This window comes from Apostichopus japonicus, chromosome 6 (genome assembly GCF_037975245.1).
Source record: "Apostichopus japonicus isolate 1M-3 chromosome 6, ASM3797524v1, whole genome shotgun sequence".
Taxonomy (NCBI): Eukaryota; Metazoa; Echinodermata; class Holothuroidea; order Aspidochirotida; family Stichopodidae; genus Apostichopus; species Apostichopus japonicus.
The window spans coordinates 2233129-2252175 of record NC_092566.1 but is presented as its reverse complement, the minus strand read 5'-3'; the positions used below and the strand labels follow the sequence as shown (position 1 = coordinate 2252175).

Genomic DNA, 19047 nt, shown 5'->3' with positions numbered 1-19047 from the left:
ATTCTCAGCCATTGAAGAGTGCTAAAGTGAATGGAAAGTGCTAGCAACTCATTGGAGTGTTAAAATCATTTACCTCTTGATTTGACCATACTTGTTGACTGCATATACAGTAGTATCATTTAACTCCACTATGCATGTAAAAGTCATGCATGCTGTTCACACATGCAATATTTCCATACATGCAACTCATTTGCAAAATATACACTAACGGCTTGTATTCAACTACATTTGGTAACTGAGGATGGAGTCATTTGCTCTCAAAGCCTAAGAAAAAAAACATTTTGCACAAACTCATTTCAAAGAACATTTTGTTCTTGCGGAGGAGGGAGAGGTGGAGGAACCACTGACATTGGTATTTTTGGGAATCACAACCACCATGTTTTGTACCTTTTAATGACCATTGGTTTCCAGCATTCTTCAAGTACACCACCAAAATACATGAAACTTATGGCAAAGACAGTGCTGTTGTAGTGTGGACTGGGCCTGTTCAAACTGTGGGTACTTTTTTGGCTCATGATGTTGAGGTAAGTCGGGATCAAACAAAAACATATGTAATTCAATAAATTAGGGCCTTTTTTTGTTGTATCGCAATTCATTGTGTTACAGAGACCCCTCTAAAGCTTGAGATGGGGATGGTGGAGGGGGGGGGAGGGTTATTCCTGGGTGCTAGGCATTCCACTTTTAAAGATCCTAGCATTTATGTATAATCTTTATTTCATTTTTGATTCATAATATTACATCTGTCGTAGTATAAAATGTAGACTGTCACAACTATAAATGGCTTTAAGAGAAGCAGAATGTAAAAGCTATCAGTTAGTATGGGGTGGAAACGTACACAATTGATGATACATGTCTGAGTCCAAAGCTATATCCCATCAGAAAATTACAACAACCCTTAATTTTTACACTCTTACATGCTGGTAATCATTGCATCATTACATTAGTGAGATCATTATAGCTGCAGAATATGCTAGAAAGTCAGATACTGGTCAAACTTCAGCTAGCATTTTACTTCCATTTTTAAAACTTAGCTATCCGTGCTGAGATACTTAATTATTTACTTAACACACCTCAATGGCTGGGAATCAGTTTGCAGATCAGAGCTTAACTGGGAAAGTCTTTTGTGAAAATAATCCGCAATGTAGGCAATGACTTCAACGTGGATCACAAAGGTATTATGATTAGATTTTGTTTCTCATTTTTTGGGGGGGGGAGGGCTATGGCATGACACCCTCCTGACTGATACCCGGACCACCCCACCCCCCCACCCACCACCAATATTCAACACAATATGAAGGTTTAACCGACTAATGTAATCACTAATAAGTTAACATTAATTTTCACTTCACACAAGTTATAAGCAAAACTGCTGGGGAAGGGTGGTAAAGGGGGTTAAGGATCGGTGAATAGTTAGATAATAGTGTTCAATTAAATCATGCATTTACACTTTTGCTCAATTGGCATTGCTTAAGTGTCTGTCTGTCTATCGGCAATCCTGCCTGCATGCATGCTTTCAACCACACCTGCCTGCCTGCCTAAATGCTTAATCATGCCTACATACATATATGCACACATACATGCATACACATACATACATCAGTTCAAAGGCTGTCGTCCGCAGCCCATTTTCTTGATCCTTGCGAGAGTCGTCTATGTCAGGGACTCCATCTACGTTTTACATAGAAAGTAGGTTAAAGTTTATGTGGAATAATGGCAGGTCCAATGATGACTCTTATAACACTCCTCAACTAGGGATTTTGTCTGATATGGTTAGTTGGAGGGGGAGGAGGGGGCACAAAAGTTCATGTGGGATCATGGCAGGTCCAATGATGACTCCTTTAAGTATAATTCTCTTCAACTAGTTATTTAGCACATGTAGCACATGGTCATGTAGCACATGTTTGGAGGACTTGGAAATGAAGCCAATTGATGGTCATCAGCTCAAAGTAAAGTCAAACTAAGAAAATTCTTCTTAGCTTCCGATAATTTTTGGAGAATTCACTGTTGTGAAGGGAATGATCTCAAACTAGGTTAATATCCTGTAAATTATTACACACAGACAACATGGATTGAGGTTTTATTTCATTGTATGTGACCCATGATTTAATGTTTTATTTGCAATTTCTGATTTTCTAGCTACAAAATCATTACAACATCATTACTGTTCTAGACCAGTTCTGTGCACTAACATCACTACAGCATCATGACAACATTGTTTCATTTTTTGTAGAATGTTTCAGATCACTGACAATGTGGATGAATGAATATCAAGAGTTTGGTGCATTCAGGCTCCTCTTCTCAAGTGTGCAGCCTGCAGTCTTGACTTTAAGTGCTAATAATGCTGAGGTGAGAGCAGTGGGCGGTGCTTAATATTAGCAGTATACATGATTGGTATTGGAATATGAATATAATATGCATTAGTGTACCGATAAGCACATTAGCTCACCACCCCCCTCTTAGAGATGTTCTCTCACTCTCGGAATGTGCTGGGATAGATTAGTTGGGTTTAGAAACCCAAGGATCAGGAAGCCTTACAGTAGCTTATTTGAGACCCTATCTGTGTTAGATTAAGGAGTTTGACACTCTCAAGGGAAAGGAGAGAAAATTCTTCATAGCTCCTTTGGGCTATCTTTGGTACCTGCATGTTTTGGTCATCCAACACACCTTGTTTAGGGTAACCCTGTAATTTAGCAGTGTGTACCTGTTGCAATGGTAGAGATGGATCTACTTGGGGGACCTTCAACAGACAACCCTTCAAAAGATACTTTATGACAACAGATTGAGGTAATTCCTTGGTATACATACCCTACATTTCAAATTCTGTTAAGTACTGCACAAACGTAGTGTCATTTAGCCATTGAGTTGGTAACCAAAAACCCCCAGGCCCAGTTTAACTAACTGTAAGATCCACCACCTCTGGTGGGACACCAGCCTTGAATTGTCACATATCTCAAAAGCAAAACATTTGTGGGTAAAGCAGGGCATTTTCTGGGTGCTCTGATAATGTGAGAGCAGCCTACTTGAGAAATATGTGACTATTGTAGCTTCTCTAAACCAATTGATAGGGACTGGTTTATGGTTTCCTGAGGTGTTCTTGGTGTTGAGCCAAGGTACAGGTAGTCCATTTTTCGATAACTTTGCTGTAGTGAGTATTAATAGTATGATAGGTTTTTGGTGTTGTACCTTACTGGCTAGTTACCTTTTCTATGACTGACTTGTCCAACCTAAGAAGGGTAGTTGCTGTAATTGCAAATGCAATTCAAATCAAATTTGATTTTTTTTCATTTGATTTTTTTTGCTAATAGTTTTCTATGTACTGTAGAATGGTTAATGAACTTGCAGTTATTCTAAGGTGACCAGATGTCCCCAATTTGTGGATATAGGCCCTATCCCATGAATCCATTGTTTTGTCCAATGTTTTAAAATCTGAAATTTTATTCACATCAGATTTAGAAATGTTGCAAAATTTACCTTCCTGCCATTTCTGTGCTCTACCAGACTAGCATATTGTTTCTCACAGGGGAGGGGGAGGGGGAGGGGGAGGGTGTCCTTCCCCTCATTAGACCCCATTCCCAGGATGCTCATTCCACATTCAATAGTTTGTCCCTGATTCGTATTTACAAAATATGGTCACCTTACGTTATTCTCTCCTCAATAACGGATATTCTATAAACTGTACCAAAGGTTCTCACTGTAACCATTAACTCTTTTTCAACAACTTGTTGATAAGATAACTTCACCTTATCTGTACAGTAAACCATCTTATTCAAGGTAAACCGTGCCACTGAAGGTAAACATGTAATATGTAACCTTGTTACTTGCATAACTTTGCTTCTTATAGTTGATACATACAGTACACAATCAAGTCTGTGATCTTCTTTACCCTACCAAGTCTATAATGAAAAAGCCTGTATTTGAAATAGGGTCAGGGTTGACCCCTTTTGGGAACCAGGTACCCGAGAGTTGTTACCCGTCGGATATCTGGGTACCAGAAAACAATTGTTTACCCTTGTGTATCGCGATTTTCAAGAAATTACATATTGGATATGCTGCTATACTGAATTCTCCACTGACAATGTTTTCATGTTCAAATAAATGTAAGATAAGGTATAAAACCTTCCTCAATAATTTCTATTTGCCTTTGTTGCTTTCATTAACTTGTTAATAACTTCATATAATTAACATCACTACTAACAGCGCACTGCCGCAGCTGCATATGTTTGCTCTCCACCTCTATTGGATTAGATCATATAAATATCCAATTTACTGTAGCTATTAAACCGTTTTTACTACTACTATCTATTATGCAGGCCCAGGGTTCGCATCAGCTGTGGAATTGTGCAATCCACAATTTGATCGCATTTATAACAAACGTTTAGTAAAAAGCCACTTGCGATTATTATTTTTTAGTTATCCCGTCTATAATCTATTAGTAACATCTCGTAAATTTCCTTGTCAGTCTCTCCTATGAAATAAACGAATGAAGAAATAATAATTCTGAGAATTCTTACAATTTCTTCCATATGGTAGCCTAACACCATGCTAAGTCAATGGGAAAATCTTGCCTAACATCGGTTTGCAAGAAGAAAAAGTCACACTTTGTGTAGGATTCGGGGAATAAATTAGGAACCGGGTAGTATCGCGTCGGGTGGGTACCTTGTACCCCGTGCAAACACTAATTTATACCTCTCACAGTTTTATTCTTAGCCATTGAAAAGTGCTAAAGTAAATGGAAATCCTTTAAAGATAGCAACTTATTGGAATGTTAAAATCATTTACCTCTTGATTTGACTATATTTGTTGACTGCATATATATAGCATCATTTAACTCCACTATGCATGTAAAAGTCATGCATTCTGTTCACACATGCAATATTTCAATACATGCAACTGATCTTTTGCTAAATGTACACTAACGGCTTGTATTCAACTACATTTGGTAACTGAGGATGGAGTCATTTGCTCTCAAAGCCTAAGAAAAAAAAAACATTTTGTACAATCTCATTTCAAAGAACATTTTGTTCTTGCGGTGGAGGGAGAGGTGGAGGAACCACTGACATGGGCATTTTTGGGAATCACAACCACCATGTTTTGTACCTTTTAATGACCATTGGTTTCCAGCATTCTTCAAGTTCACCACCAAAATACATGAAACTTATGGCAAGGACAGTGCTGTTGTAGTGTGGACTGGGCCTGTTCCAAGTGTGGGTACTTTTTTGGCTCATGATGTTGAGGTTAGTCGAGGAAAAAACAGAAACATATAACTCAATAAATAATGGTTTTTTATTTTGTATTGCAATTCATCGTGTTACAGAGACCCCACTACAGGTTGAGATGGGGACGGCAGGTGTCGGGGGGGGGGGAGTTATTCCTGGGTGCTAGGCATTCCACTTTTATTGATCCTAGCATCCTATAATCTTTTTTTCATATTTGATCAATAATATTTAATCTGTCGTAAGTATAAAATGTAGACTGTCACAACTATAAATGGCTTTAAGAGAAGCAGAATGTAAAAGCTATCAGTTAGTATGGGGTGGACATGTACACAATTGATGATACATGTCTCAGTCCAAAGCTTTTCCCATTAGAAAATTACAACAACCCTTAATTATGACTCTCTCACATAATAATAATAATAATAATAAATGAGACTTATATAGCGCCAAATCAGTAAACAAAAGTTACTGCTCAAAGCGCTTTACAAAGAAAGTAAATGCTGGTAATCACTGCATCATTACATTCGGGAGATCAGTATAGCCGCAGAATATGTTAGAAAGTCAGTTACTGGTCAAACTTCAAAAGGCGTTTTACTTCAATTTTCAAAACTTAGCTATCCGTGCTGGGATACTTAATTACTTAACACACCTCAATGGCTGGGAATGAGTTTGAAGATCAGATCTTAACTTTTTTGAAAATAATCTGCAATGATGGCAATGACTATAACATGGATCACAAAGGTAATTACTATTATGATTAGATTTGTTCAACACAGCAACATATACAGAAATGCTGTACTCAAAGCCGAAGGCAAAGTGAATTAATCAGGTCACACATCCAGAGTCTATGCATGCTAAGTTCTTCAATACCGTCCTCATTACCTTTCAGGAAACATTTCATACTGTAGTTATGATTGAAAACTTCAAGGATTTTTTAGCAAGCTAAAATTTGAGGCCAATAGTGATGACCTTGAACCAATGGCCCCTAGAAAAGTGGCACCCGCGGCGGATCCTTCCTTTGTCATCCTCTGCAGTGGGTGTCACCCTGGGGGAGGGGTCTAAGGGGAGGGAGTGTTGTTTTAAAGCTTAGATGCAAAATGGTACTATCTTTGGCAAAAAGCTTTGAACTGATTATATGTTTAGGAATTCTCATTCTTATTTCTCCTATTTCAGTCTCTTTTTTTCTCTTTTTGGGGTGGGGGGGCTGTGGCATGGCACCCTCCTGTCTGATACCCGGGGTGGACCACCACCCCAGCCCCCCACCCCCCGTCCCAGCTCAGTACGCCACTGTCTTGAATTAAGAAAATTTGTTACCGGAGAGTCAGAGGGTTAAAAGCAAGTTTGCATTGGGTAAAATTATGTTACTTTGTGTCATTCTGATCAAGGCATGTCATAATAAACTGTTGTTACATTGGATAACCCACAGTTTGAGAAGAGACCAATGTGGTTCCACTAATTTGATGCTTCAAATTAGGATTATTCACTGTCTTATCTTGTACAGAAAATCTGTGTTCCATAAATGTAATGTATTGCGTTGTATCGGTTTTTTTTTATAATTTGATCAAATTTTTTTTTTTAGGACTTTATATAAAGTAAAGTCACAGATTATGTTCCCAAGAACTGGGTTTTTCTGTTGCCTATTGGGTTGCAGGTACCAAAAGATTGTACCAATATTCAACACAATATGCAGGTTTAACCAACTTATTATATAATCAGTAATAAGTTAACATTAATTTTCACTTCCCACAAGTTATAAGCAAAACCTCTGAGGAAAGGGTGGTAAAAGTGGCGGGGTTCGAATTAAGGACTGGTAAATAGTTTGATAATAGTGTCCCATTAAATCATGCATTTACACTTTTGCTCAATTGCCATTGCTATTCAAGTGTCTGTCTGCCGATCGGCAATCCTGCCTGCATGCATGCTTTCAACCACACCTGCCTACCTGCCTGCCTAAATGCCTAATCATGCCTACATACATATATGCACACATACACGCACACGCATACACATACATACATCAGTTCAAAGGCTGTCACCCGCAGCCCATTTTCTTGATCCTTGCGAGAGTCGTCTATGTCGGGGACTTCGTTACGTTTTACATAGAAAGTAGGTTAAAGTTCATGTGGGATCATGGCAGGTCCAATGATGACTCCTTGCAGTATAGTTCTCTTCAACTAGGGATTTAGTCTGATATGGTTAGTTGGAGGGGAGGGGAGGGGTAGGGGGGCACAACAGTTTTACAAGGGTATTAAGAAACTAGAGGTCATTTTAAAGCTCATAATTAGCAGAATGTGAAATGATCCTTGAATGGATCTTTTCTGGAGGGCTTTAATCCATGAAATTGATGAAAGTTGGTGACAAACATATGTTGATATTAAAAAGAAATTACTCCAAAACAAGATTACCATGATCATTTGAAGTTCTAAGTGGCCAAAAGGAATTCAAGAATAATTCAAAAAGGCACCGTAGCAACCATGGACTAGTAATCAACTTGAGAAGGGGTACAAATAAACATTACAGAAAATAGGTCAAAAGTCACAAGCCACAAGAAGGATAAAAGGTTAGCAAACTTATTGTAGCTCCTCCTTTTGGAGTATTGTGACTAATGTCCATGATTAATAAGTCAAACCATGGGTCAAGTATCTGAGCGCATTTAATGTCACGTAAGTGGATATTACTTTTAAGGGATACAAATTTTCAAAAGATTTTTTTAAAAGGCAGGGAAGTGTCTGACTGGATCTGTTTCTCAATTGATGTACAGTTTGAAGCACTATCAAAAGCGGCGGATGTCTGCTGCATGTTTGAAATTAACATATATTGGACAGTTTTGGTCATGTAGTACATGTTTGGAGTACTTGGAAAAGAAACCAATTGATGGTCATCAGCTCAAAGTAAAGTCAAACCAAGAAAGTTTTAAATACTGTACCTTCCGATAATTTTTGAAGAATACACTGTTATGAAGGGAATAATCTCAAAGGAGCCTAATATCCGGTAAATTATTACACACAGACAACATGGATTGAGGTTTTCTTTCATGGTTTGTGACCCATGATTTAAAGTTTTATTTGCAATTTCTGTTTTTCTAGCTACAACATCATGACAACATCATTACTGTTCTAGACCAGTTCTATGCACTAACACCATTACAGCAACATGACAACATTGTTTCAACATTGTTCCAACATCATTACAACATCATTACACCATCATTACAACATCAGTACTGTTCTAGACCAGTTCTGTACACTTACTGTTTTAACCCCTATTAGATGCCCAGTAGTTGATTTTCCGACATAGAATAAACTTCTTGGTCAAGTTTCATGATGACATATATATATATGTTTTATCTTGATATATGTGAAACAAGAAGCAGTTCAGTGTCATCTTTGTCTTCAAACCACATTTAAAGCAACTTCTTTGTGTTGGTTGTTGATATTTGTTTTATTATTTTATGCTCTCTAGTTTGTAAAATGTCCCCATACTCTTTGCAATCAGATCTACCAATTTCTTTCTTGCTGGGGTCGGGGAGGGGTAGGGTTGCGAGAGACTGGATAACCTTTACTTAATCTAAAAAACTCAGTTGAATCCACTGTCCAGATTTTGTCATGGATAATGAAGTATGCACCAAAACACCATCATCATCACCTGCCCGTTTGAAGTGTGCCAGTTTTCCTCTCTCCATGCACCCCAACCCACACCATCCTGCCCCCCCCAAATAAAAATAATTGAATCAAATATCAAATTACTAAATAATAAGAACTTGTGATACAGAACTACAGAGATAACTCAAATATGTTGGACATAGGTTTAGGTTAGGAAAAATTATTTTTTTAATTTGGTAAACCAAAATACTTCCAAAGGGGCATTTGTATCCTCTGATATTTGACTGCAGTGTTTTTCAAGCTGATGGAGGCCTGGTCTGATGTGTTTCGCTCGGCCGGTACCATAGTAGTCTGGACTGGACCTGTGCCTACAGTCACCACAATCGACTGCTATAATATCGAGGTAAGAAGATAAAACATGTTGCTGTGTGTCGCCCTTTAACCTGTTTCTTCTACTATAATTCAACTTTCCCATCTAGCTAACTACACATTGGAACGATTTAGCACTGTGCCCTCGCTCCCTGGGCACCGCCCACTTACCCCTCCTTCTGAATCTACCACCCAGGAAGAATACTTCATTTTTCGGAGCAAAATTTGCTTAGCGTTTTTCGACCGGTTTTTCACAACTTTCGGGATTGTATAGCCCACCAACTATCTGTACCCAAAAGTGTGCAAAGTGGACTGGTTAGAAACGAGACAAAAAAATAAAATAAAAAATAAATTCACTGAGCACTATTTTAGAAAAGAAGTTTTAAGTGGGCTTTGAATCTATGAAGTTTGTTGATCTCTTAGATAGGAATAGATAGGGAGTTCCTTCGGGCCCGCTAAAAAGCAGAGACCCTCAAATGAAATTTACCTGTGTGGTACAGGCAGACTGGATAGCTTTGAGAGAAACAAATTATAAGGTTTCTTTCTGTTTTACCAGGAAGAGTATTGGGAACACACGTTAAGACAAGCAACAGGATTTTAAAGACAATATGATCTTTCATTGGGACCCAGTGTAACTCCTTAAAAACAACTGGAAGAGAAATCAATTCCCTCCTTCCACGGCCATAAATCATGGTTGTAGCAGTATTCTGCAGAGCAGGGTTTCCCTAACTTTACCCCCCCCCACAAACCCCCTGTGGATGTCAGAGTTGTCCACGAATCCCCAACTTTTCGAGACACGATCTGAGTCATTATTATACTATAATACATGTATATAACAGTGCTTCGTAAAAGTTCATAATGTAATATTGCAGTGGAAAAACACAAGAGGTGAACAAATATTTATTTGGAAACTTCAAGATCAGATCACGAATTGTATCACGCATCGATCACCCATCACACACGATGAGACGGATGCTCCTGTTTCACATGCACGGTATAATACTATGGCAACATATGCGTATGGAACACGAAAAGAGTTTGTTGATAGGTACAACTTTTGCACATTACTAAAGTATGTGATATATAGTTCAACAAAAAGTACTCTAGTTTTGACTTCCAGAAACCCCCTGGGATGGACTCACGAATCCCCTGGGGGTTCATGCACCCCAGTTAGGGAACCCCTGCTGCAGAGTGTTGTAGTTTTGTGACTGAGAACAAGCATTAATGGGGTAGTACAGAGAGTTGGACGTATCATGTCCTGCTAATAACGAGTGAGATTATGAGAGTTCTCACAAGATCAGTAGGAAGGAAAAGCTAAACCTTTTGAATTTTGGCTTACTTTCCTGAATACAGACTTCACCAAAAATAGCTTTTTTTTCTTGTCCTGAGACAAAGAAATGATGATACAAGATTGTAAACATGTTAGCTGTTGGATAGGATGTTATTGTTAAGTATAATCAAGTGACCTTCATGGGGCGGGGGGGTGGGGGGGGGTTAGCAGCCACAACCATCATATCGCTACTGTCAAGTTCCATGAAACTTGACAAGCTGTGGTCTGTGAGTAGAGATCATAATGGTACCCATGAGTTGATCACTAGTAGTGGCTTTACTTGTAGTAACAATTTTGTCCATAATTTACTGAAGAAGAGATTCTTTTGAAATTCATTTTGAAGTTTCAAGTCAGACTAATTGTATTTAAGTACGTTAACTTTGGTTTTCTAAATATCCAAACTTCCCAACTGGTGGGACCTTTCACTAGTCAGTCACCTAATGTGTCAGTATGCAATTTCATCTGGTGTGTTTGCAGGCTCTTTCTTAAGTTTGTGTTACTACTTTGTTACAGAGATCTGTAAACAGTTCAGATAAAGCACATTAGGAATGATATGACTTTGTGCACCCTCTTAAAGTCTGGACGAGTCATTTAAGTGATCTTCATGGACTCGTTACGGTATTATATATCTCTTCGGGGGAAGGTTGACCAAATCTGTTTGAGTCAAGTCACTTTGTAAATGTTGTAGAAAGACCGGTCAACCCATATCACAGTGATGTTACAGTTTATATGTGATATCTCACCCTACAACTATTTATACAGCTAGCAAGGGACAGTTTCAATGTGAAGTATTAATGAACCAACAAAATTTCTCTGTGGGATGATTTGGTAGAATTTTGGCCACCTTAAAATTAGCCAGAGGAAGGGTAATGTTTGCTCTTTATACCAATAATATGTTCCTTCATCATCTTGGAAAACTGACAAAGTCATTATACCACCCAGGGGTTAAATGGGTACCTGTGAGGTAACTTGTCATTGGGCACAGTATATAACTGCTGCCGACTGGAGGGATTGTCTCTGGGACAGGTTATCATTCACCAGGGGTAATATAACGTCTGTAAAGCGCTTTGAGACCTACTGCTGGTATAAAGCGCTATATAAATCAAACATTATTATTATTATTATAATTCAAAATATGTAGTTCTCACCAAAAGGTGAAATATGATCGTAGATGGCACAGTAAGCCGTTTCAGTAATAGTTTTTGTGAGTACAGAGTATCTGTGTACAGTTGACCTCATGGTCTTGAGTCATAGATTAAAGCTAATCCAGAAATGTTGACATATGAGCCTTTTTCTTTAGTTTCATTAAGAGTTTTTGTGTTTGTGACACTTGTAGTACAAGTTTACTGTAACTGGATAAATATTAGTGGAATTTCCCCTTGATAGGAATACAAGCAAAATGGCCGAATCCAGGGGTGGGAAGGGGGGAGATGGGTCAGGGAGCTGTAAAGTTGGGACATGGGATTCATTTTGGCTCTCGATGTCTCTCTGACAAAATGTACAAAACATTTCCAGGTTGTCTTCAAAAATTTCATTTTATCTAGATATACTATAAGACAGCCTATCATTTTGTTCAGCTTTTCATTGGTTTAATCAGACATTCAACAAAATTCTGCGAAAAACTTTCATTTTTTATTTGTGCTCACAGCTTGATTTCATCAAAGTCTGCTAACTGTTTATGCATACACTGATTGTTAACTTTGGTCTCATTATGACTGCTTCCAAACAATTAAATCTGTGTCATCTTTGTGGGAATCTCACTAAATTGTGAAAAAGTGAAATTTTTGGACCAAGAGAATAGAAGAGATGGGGCGGGAGGGAAGGGGGGGGGAGGGTGGGCAGTGATATAGGTAATTTATATTGTTTCCTATTAAAATTGTAATGCTCTATCAAGTTTAAACTAGTTTAGTGTTCTGAAGCATACTGTCTTGTTTATATACAATCTTATTAATTTATCATAAATATGCTTTTCTTGGGAGAAACATTACATCATCAGCAGAATGATTCATTTTAAAATATGTAAAAGTAATAAATGAAAACCAAACCGTTTTCAGCTAGCTCGATTGCAATGATGATATTATCCGTTCTGCTGTTACCAAGTGCTTTCACATAGTAATATTACCAAGGTTTGCCATACGACATTCTAAAAGGTTGTAGGTTTGACACCTGAACATGCAGAAACTTTCCATCAGGTTTGTTAAGCAATCAACTTTTTATGGAAAAATTATATTTTCTGGTTAACCTTCGGACAATCAGGGCTTACATTTTGGTGTCTGAACAGCAAATTTGGTTGTCCAAAAAAATTTAGTAAAATGACAATGACCTATATGTACACTGTAGGAGAGATGTGTAGGTTTGGTGACTAGAATACCAATATGTAAACTGTACGAGAGATGGGTAGGTTTGGTGACTAGAATACCAATATGTACGCTGTAGGAGAGATGTGTAGGTTTGGTGAATAGAACAGTAATTTGTACACTGTATGAGAGATGTGTAGGTTTGGTGAATAGAACACCAATATGTACACAGTAGGAGAAATGTTATGTTTGGTGACTAGAATACCAATATGTACACTGTAGGAGAGATGTGTAGGTTTGGTGAATAGAACACCAATATATACACTATAGGAGAGATGTGTAGGTTTGGTGACTAGAATACCAATATGTAAACTGTAGGAGAGATGTGTAGGTTTGGTGACTAGAATACCAATATGTATGCTGTAGGAGAGATGTGTAGGTTTGGTGAATAGAACAGTAATTTGTACACTGTATGAGAGATGTTTAGGTTTGGTGAATAGAACACCAATATGTACACAGTAGGAGAGATGTTATGTTTGGTGACTAGAATACCAATATGTACACTGTAGGAGAGATGTGTAGGTTTGGTGAATAGAACAGTAATTTGTAAACTGTATGAGAGATGTGTAGGTTTGGTGAATAGAACACCAATATGTACACAGTAGGAGAGATGTTATGTTTGGTGACTAGAATACCAATATGTACACTGTAGGAGAGATGGGTAGGTTTGGTGACTAGAATACCAATATGTACGCTGTAGGAGAGATGTGTAGGTTTGGTGAATAGAACAGTAATTTGTACACTGTATGAGAGATGTGCAGGTTTGGTGAATAGAACACCAATATGTACACAGTAGGAGAGATGTTATGTTTGGTGACTAGAATACCAATATATACACTATAGGAGAGATGTGTAGGTTTGGTGACTAGAATACCAATATGTAAACTGTAGGAGAGATGTGTAGGTTTGGTGACTAGAATACCAATATGTACACTGTAGGAGAGATGTGTAGGTTTGGTGAATAGAACAGTAATTTGTACACTGTATGAGAGATGTGCAGGTTTGGTGAATAGAACACCAATATGTACACAGTAGGAGAGATGTTATGTTTGGTGACTAGAATACCAATATATACACTATAGGAGAGATGTGTAGGTTTGGTGACTAGAATACCAATATGTAAACTGTAGGAGAGATGTGTAGGTTTGGTGACTAGAATACCAATATGTATGCTGTAGGAGAGATGTGTAGGTTTGGTGAATAGAACAGTAATTTGTACACTGTATGAGAGATGTTTAGGTTTGGTGAATAGAACACCAATATGTACACAGTAGGAGAGATGTTATGTTTGGTGACTAGAATACCAATATGTACACTGTAGGTGAGATGTGTAGGTTTGGTGAATAGAACAGTAATTTGTAAACTGTATGAGAGATGTGTAGGTTTGGTGAATAGAACACCAATATGTACACAGTAGGAGAGATGTTATGTTTGGTGACTAGAATACCAATATGTACACTGTAGGAGAGATGGGTAGGTTTGGTGACTAGAATACCAATATGTACGCTGTAGGAGAGATGTGTAGGTTTGGTGAATAGAACAGTAATTTGTACACTGTATGAGAGATGTGCAGGTTTGGTGAATAGAACACCAATATGTACACAGTAGGGGAGATGTTATGTTTGGTGACTAGAATACCAATATGTACACTGTAGGAGAGATGGGTAGGTTTGGTGACTAGAATACCAATATGTACGCTGTAGGAGAGATGTGTAGGTTTTGTGAATAGAACAGTAATTTGTACACTGTATGAGAGATGTGTAGGTTTGGTGAATAGAACACCAATATGTACACAGTAGAAGAGATGTTATGTTTGGTGACTAGAATACCAATATGTACACTGTAGGAGAGATGGGTAGGTTTGGTGACTAGAATACCAATATGTACGCTGTAGGAGAGATGTGTAGGTTTGTGAATAGAACAGTAATTTGTACACTGTATGAAAGATGTGTAGGTTTGGTGAATAGAACACCAATATGTACACTGTAGGAGAGATGGGTAGGTTTGGTGACTAGAATACCAATATGTACACTGTAGGAGAGATGTGTAGGTTTGGTGAATAGAACAACAATATGTACACTGTAGGAGAGATGTGTAGGTTTGTGAATAGAACACCAATATATACACTGTAGGAGAGATGTGTAGGTTTGGTGAATAGAACAGTAATTTGTACACTGTATGAAAGATGTGTAGGTTTGGTGAATAGAACACCAATATGTACACTGTAGGAGAGATGGGTAGGTTTGGTGACTAGAATACCAATATGTACACTGTAGGAGAGATGTGTAGGTTTGGTGAATAGAACAACAATATGTACACTGTAGGAGAGATGTGTAGGTTTGTGAATAGAACACCAATATATACACTGTAGGAGAGATGTGTAGGTTTGGTGACTAGAATACCAATATGTAAACTGTAGGAGAGATGTGTAGGTTTGGTGACTAGAATACCAATATGTACACTGTAGGAGAGATGTGTAGGTTCAGTGAATAGAACACCAATATGTACACTGTAGGAGAGATGTGTAGGTTTGGTGAATAGAAAAGTAATATGTATACTGTAGGAGAGATGTGTAGGTTTGGTGAATAGAACACCAATATGTACACTGTGTGAGAGATGTGAAGGTTTAGTGAATAGAACACCTATATGTACACTGTAGAAGAGATGTGTAGGAGAGATATGTAGGTTCAGTGAATAGAACACCAATATGTACAATGTAGGAGAGATGTGTAGGTTTGTGAATAGAACAGCAATATGTACACTGTAGGAGAGATATGTAGGTTTAGTGAATAGAACACCAATATATACATTGTCGGACAGATGTGTAGGTTTGGTGACCAGAACAGCAATATGTACACTGTAGGAGAGATTTGTAGGTTTGGTGAATAGAACACCAATATGTACACTGTGTGAGAGATGTGAAGGTTTAGTGAATAGAACACCTATATGTACACTGTAGGAGAGATGTGTAGGAGAGATATGTAGGTTCAGTGAATAGAACACCAATATGTACAATGTAGGAGAGATGTGTAGGTTTGTGAATAGAACAGCAATATGTACACTGTAGGAGAGATTTGTAGGTTTGGTGAATAGAACACCAATATATACATTGTCGGACAGATGTGTAGGTTTGGTGACCAGAACAGCAATATGTACAGTACACTGTAGGAGAGATTTATCATTTGACATATTTAGGAAGTATCTATAATTTAAAAAATAAATCTTGATTTGGTGTAAATAATAGCTGATTTTAGTCATCAGAACAGAAATTTTATCGTCTTGGACACGTTGGACTACCGTTAAAAAGTTACCTTACCTTAATAAACTCATAAATCAAATATTCAGTCAGACATTTGTAAAATGACTATACTGCAGGTTTCTTTAGGCTGTTGTCTGTCTGGGCTGAGAAGTATCGTACTGCTGGTGCCAGCCTCCATTGGGCGGGGCCTTTTGCTTTAATTCAAGTTATGGAATGCCGTAATGCTGAGGTAAGATAATAAATACTGACATAGTTAAATCTCATCCTTGTTTTCAGTCTGTGCATCAATCTGTTTAGATGGCAAATTGTATAAATTTGCTCTAGAATCCTTTGAAGAAATCGTCTTTGTTTAAATCTAAATACGTACGTAGTCAGTGTTATTGAGGTATTGTAATCTTGATGACAACATGCTTTTTGGTTTCTGCTGCCAGACCTCTAAGTTATTCTGTGAAAGTTTTTCAGTGGGAACCTAGTGAAATTATCTACAAAAGTTACTTATTTTTGTCACTATATATCAGAGACAAAATTTTGCATTAATGTGTTGGTACACGAAGCACACATCTCTCATCTCACTGGCATGGTTGCTCAGCTTTACAAAACAAAAGTATGCTCTCAACTATATAGCTAGTGAAGAAGGTTTAAGGTAGAATACACCTATTACAAGCCATATTGACTAACACACTAAATCACAAAACTAATGTGGTCTCCAAGTCTAGATAGAAGTTTTCACTAGCTAAAACGCTACCAATCACCGGATAGCTGACAACTTGCCCATTCATGGCACCATCAATTTTCTGTATCATGACAGTTTGTTTGCTCTGAGAGCCTGAAGTTTTCGTCACATGTAACAAACCTCTATACTCCGTAGTAAACAATTTTCGTACGCTGTTCCTGGGAGGCCTGAAAGGGTCTAAAATTGCCTCAATTGGCCCAATTTTTGCACTACATGTACTTCCATTCATGTTCTTCAACATGCAAGCCTCAATAAAACCAGATCCTGATGATAACGTATCAAAAAAAGATATTCTCCTGCTGCTTTTTGGCACTTTTCCTGAAGTAGAACACTCGGGCAGATTGATCTCTAATAGGAGTATGCAACCACAAAGGATGATGAGAATCGCAAAACATTATCAGGTTTTAAATTCAGTAATTTAACCAAAGGAGCTGAGCTGCTGTAACAAAAGTTATAATCGATTCATGACAGATTTGACCTCTGCCCAGGTCATTCCCCTTCTGATTACTGTGATAATATAAGTACATGAATAATGGGAAACTGACTGACACATACAGTATACAAGGTAGCAGGACTGGTGCCCCCCCCCCCCAAGAAATGGCTATATTGGTATTGCCACCAACTAAGGGTTGGATAGCTCAGTTGGTGGATCAGTAGGGTTTGTCATAGGCGGGCTTACGGGGGGGGGGGCAAGAGGGGGCATTTGCCCCCCACTTTTTCCCAGACCTTAGTTCACCTTTTTGTCGTTTTGCAGACAAATGTGCACAACCCTAATCGAAATTATTCACCTACAACAGCTCTATCAAATAGGCCATTTGTTTTGAATCTAAGTCGATTTTGTGTTTAACATCGTAACATGTATCATGCAGAATAACTGGAGCTGGAGCTAGCACATGGTTCGCAGCACAGGTTATTCCATGTTGCACCTAGTCGCATTGTAAAATCCAAAAAGTCACCCAATGCGACTTCAGTGGCGACGGAACCGGTGGACTTGAGGGGCTTATCCCCCATGAAAAAAGGGGGGGTAAAGGTATGTTCAGCCCCCAATATTTGCCAAGGGCTCGAAGAAGTGGGGACAGCGGGGAGAATTTCAAAGTGGGTGCTGAACATATTCTTGATTGGTCCAATGCACAATATACTAATAATTTTAGGGGGAAAGAACTGTCTAGTTGCGATTTATTGTTACCAGAGGTGTCATTTTTGCTGATCTAGGATTTCCTTTTTGCTTACATTTCGACGCGCCGCGCCAACTGATGGTGGTGCACTGCCTAAATAGTGATGTATAAGCTTCAGTTGTACATCACCATATAAGTTCTTCTATCCGTCCTCCCTAAATTTACACACGTTCATTAATTGTTTAGATGCAATTTAAAGCCTATATGGGAGTTAATTTTACCGATGTAAGGGTATCTTTCATCGAAAATTTTGACGCCCCTTGCCAACCGATGATGGCGCTCCGCTTAGACAGTGACGTATAACAAAAGTTGTACATCACCATCTGACCATATGTTCTACTATCAATCCTCTTCAAATTTTTAAACGATAATTAACTATCTACATACAATTGCAGACATGAGATCCATTTTTCAAGGATGGGTACATGCAGCTTAGAGCACTCGGGAAGTACTGTTTCCGGCTATCTAGAGGGTTTGTAAGGCCAAAAAATTTCTTGTACGCTCCGCACCAACCGATGGTGGCACTCCGCTTAGATAGTCTTGCTGGCAGGTTTGCCCCCCACTTTCACAACTCAAATCCTGCCCCTGGGGTTTGTAATCCATGGATCACTGGATCTAATCTTGTTCTAGCCATAAAGTTCTCTGCTCCATATTTCACTTTCTACTGTGATAAAATAGAAAGGCCACGCATACATAACCATGATATGGGATCCCACTCAATCCTGCCTACCCCCCTCACTTCCCAATGATTGCTGTATCATTTCCTGTTGTGTGTAGGACTTTCTACTATGGTTGGCCATTTGTATGGATTTACGGTACCTAGCTACCATGAACTACCAAACTGTAAATTTGTTTATATATGCTGGGTTGAGGAACCTGGGGAACCCATTCCAACAAGATTCGTGAGGAATTTACAATCAAATTTCAATGCAAACAGTTAAGAAGAGTACAAGAAAAGAGTGTATTGTTCGACCGTTCTTTTCATCCTGAATAAAGTACCCTTCTG

The 19047-nt window shown here is 38.3% G+C and overlaps 1 protein-coding gene across 12 annotated transcripts in view; it reads left to right on the top strand.

Moving 5' to 3' along the window:
- The window catches only part of LOC139968649 (cytochrome P450 4V2-like), a 50744-nt gene that overhangs the window by 12576 nt on the left and 19121 nt on the right, over positions 1–19047 (top strand). The window contains exon 4 of one of the 12 annotated variants that reach the window (XM_071972893.1): positions 16250–16362. The exons of 7 other annotated variants lie outside the window; for them this stretch is intronic. In XM_071972893.1, the coding sequence (XP_071828994.1) occupies positions 16250–16362 (113 nt within the window). Of the gene's footprint in view, positions 1–411; positions 525–2230; positions 2347–5121; positions 5235–9108; positions 9222–16249; positions 16363–19047 lie in introns of all 12 variants that reach the window. 4 more of the 12 variants (XM_071972890.1, XM_071972894.1, XM_071972887.1 and 1 more) reach the window with 4 other exon arrangements.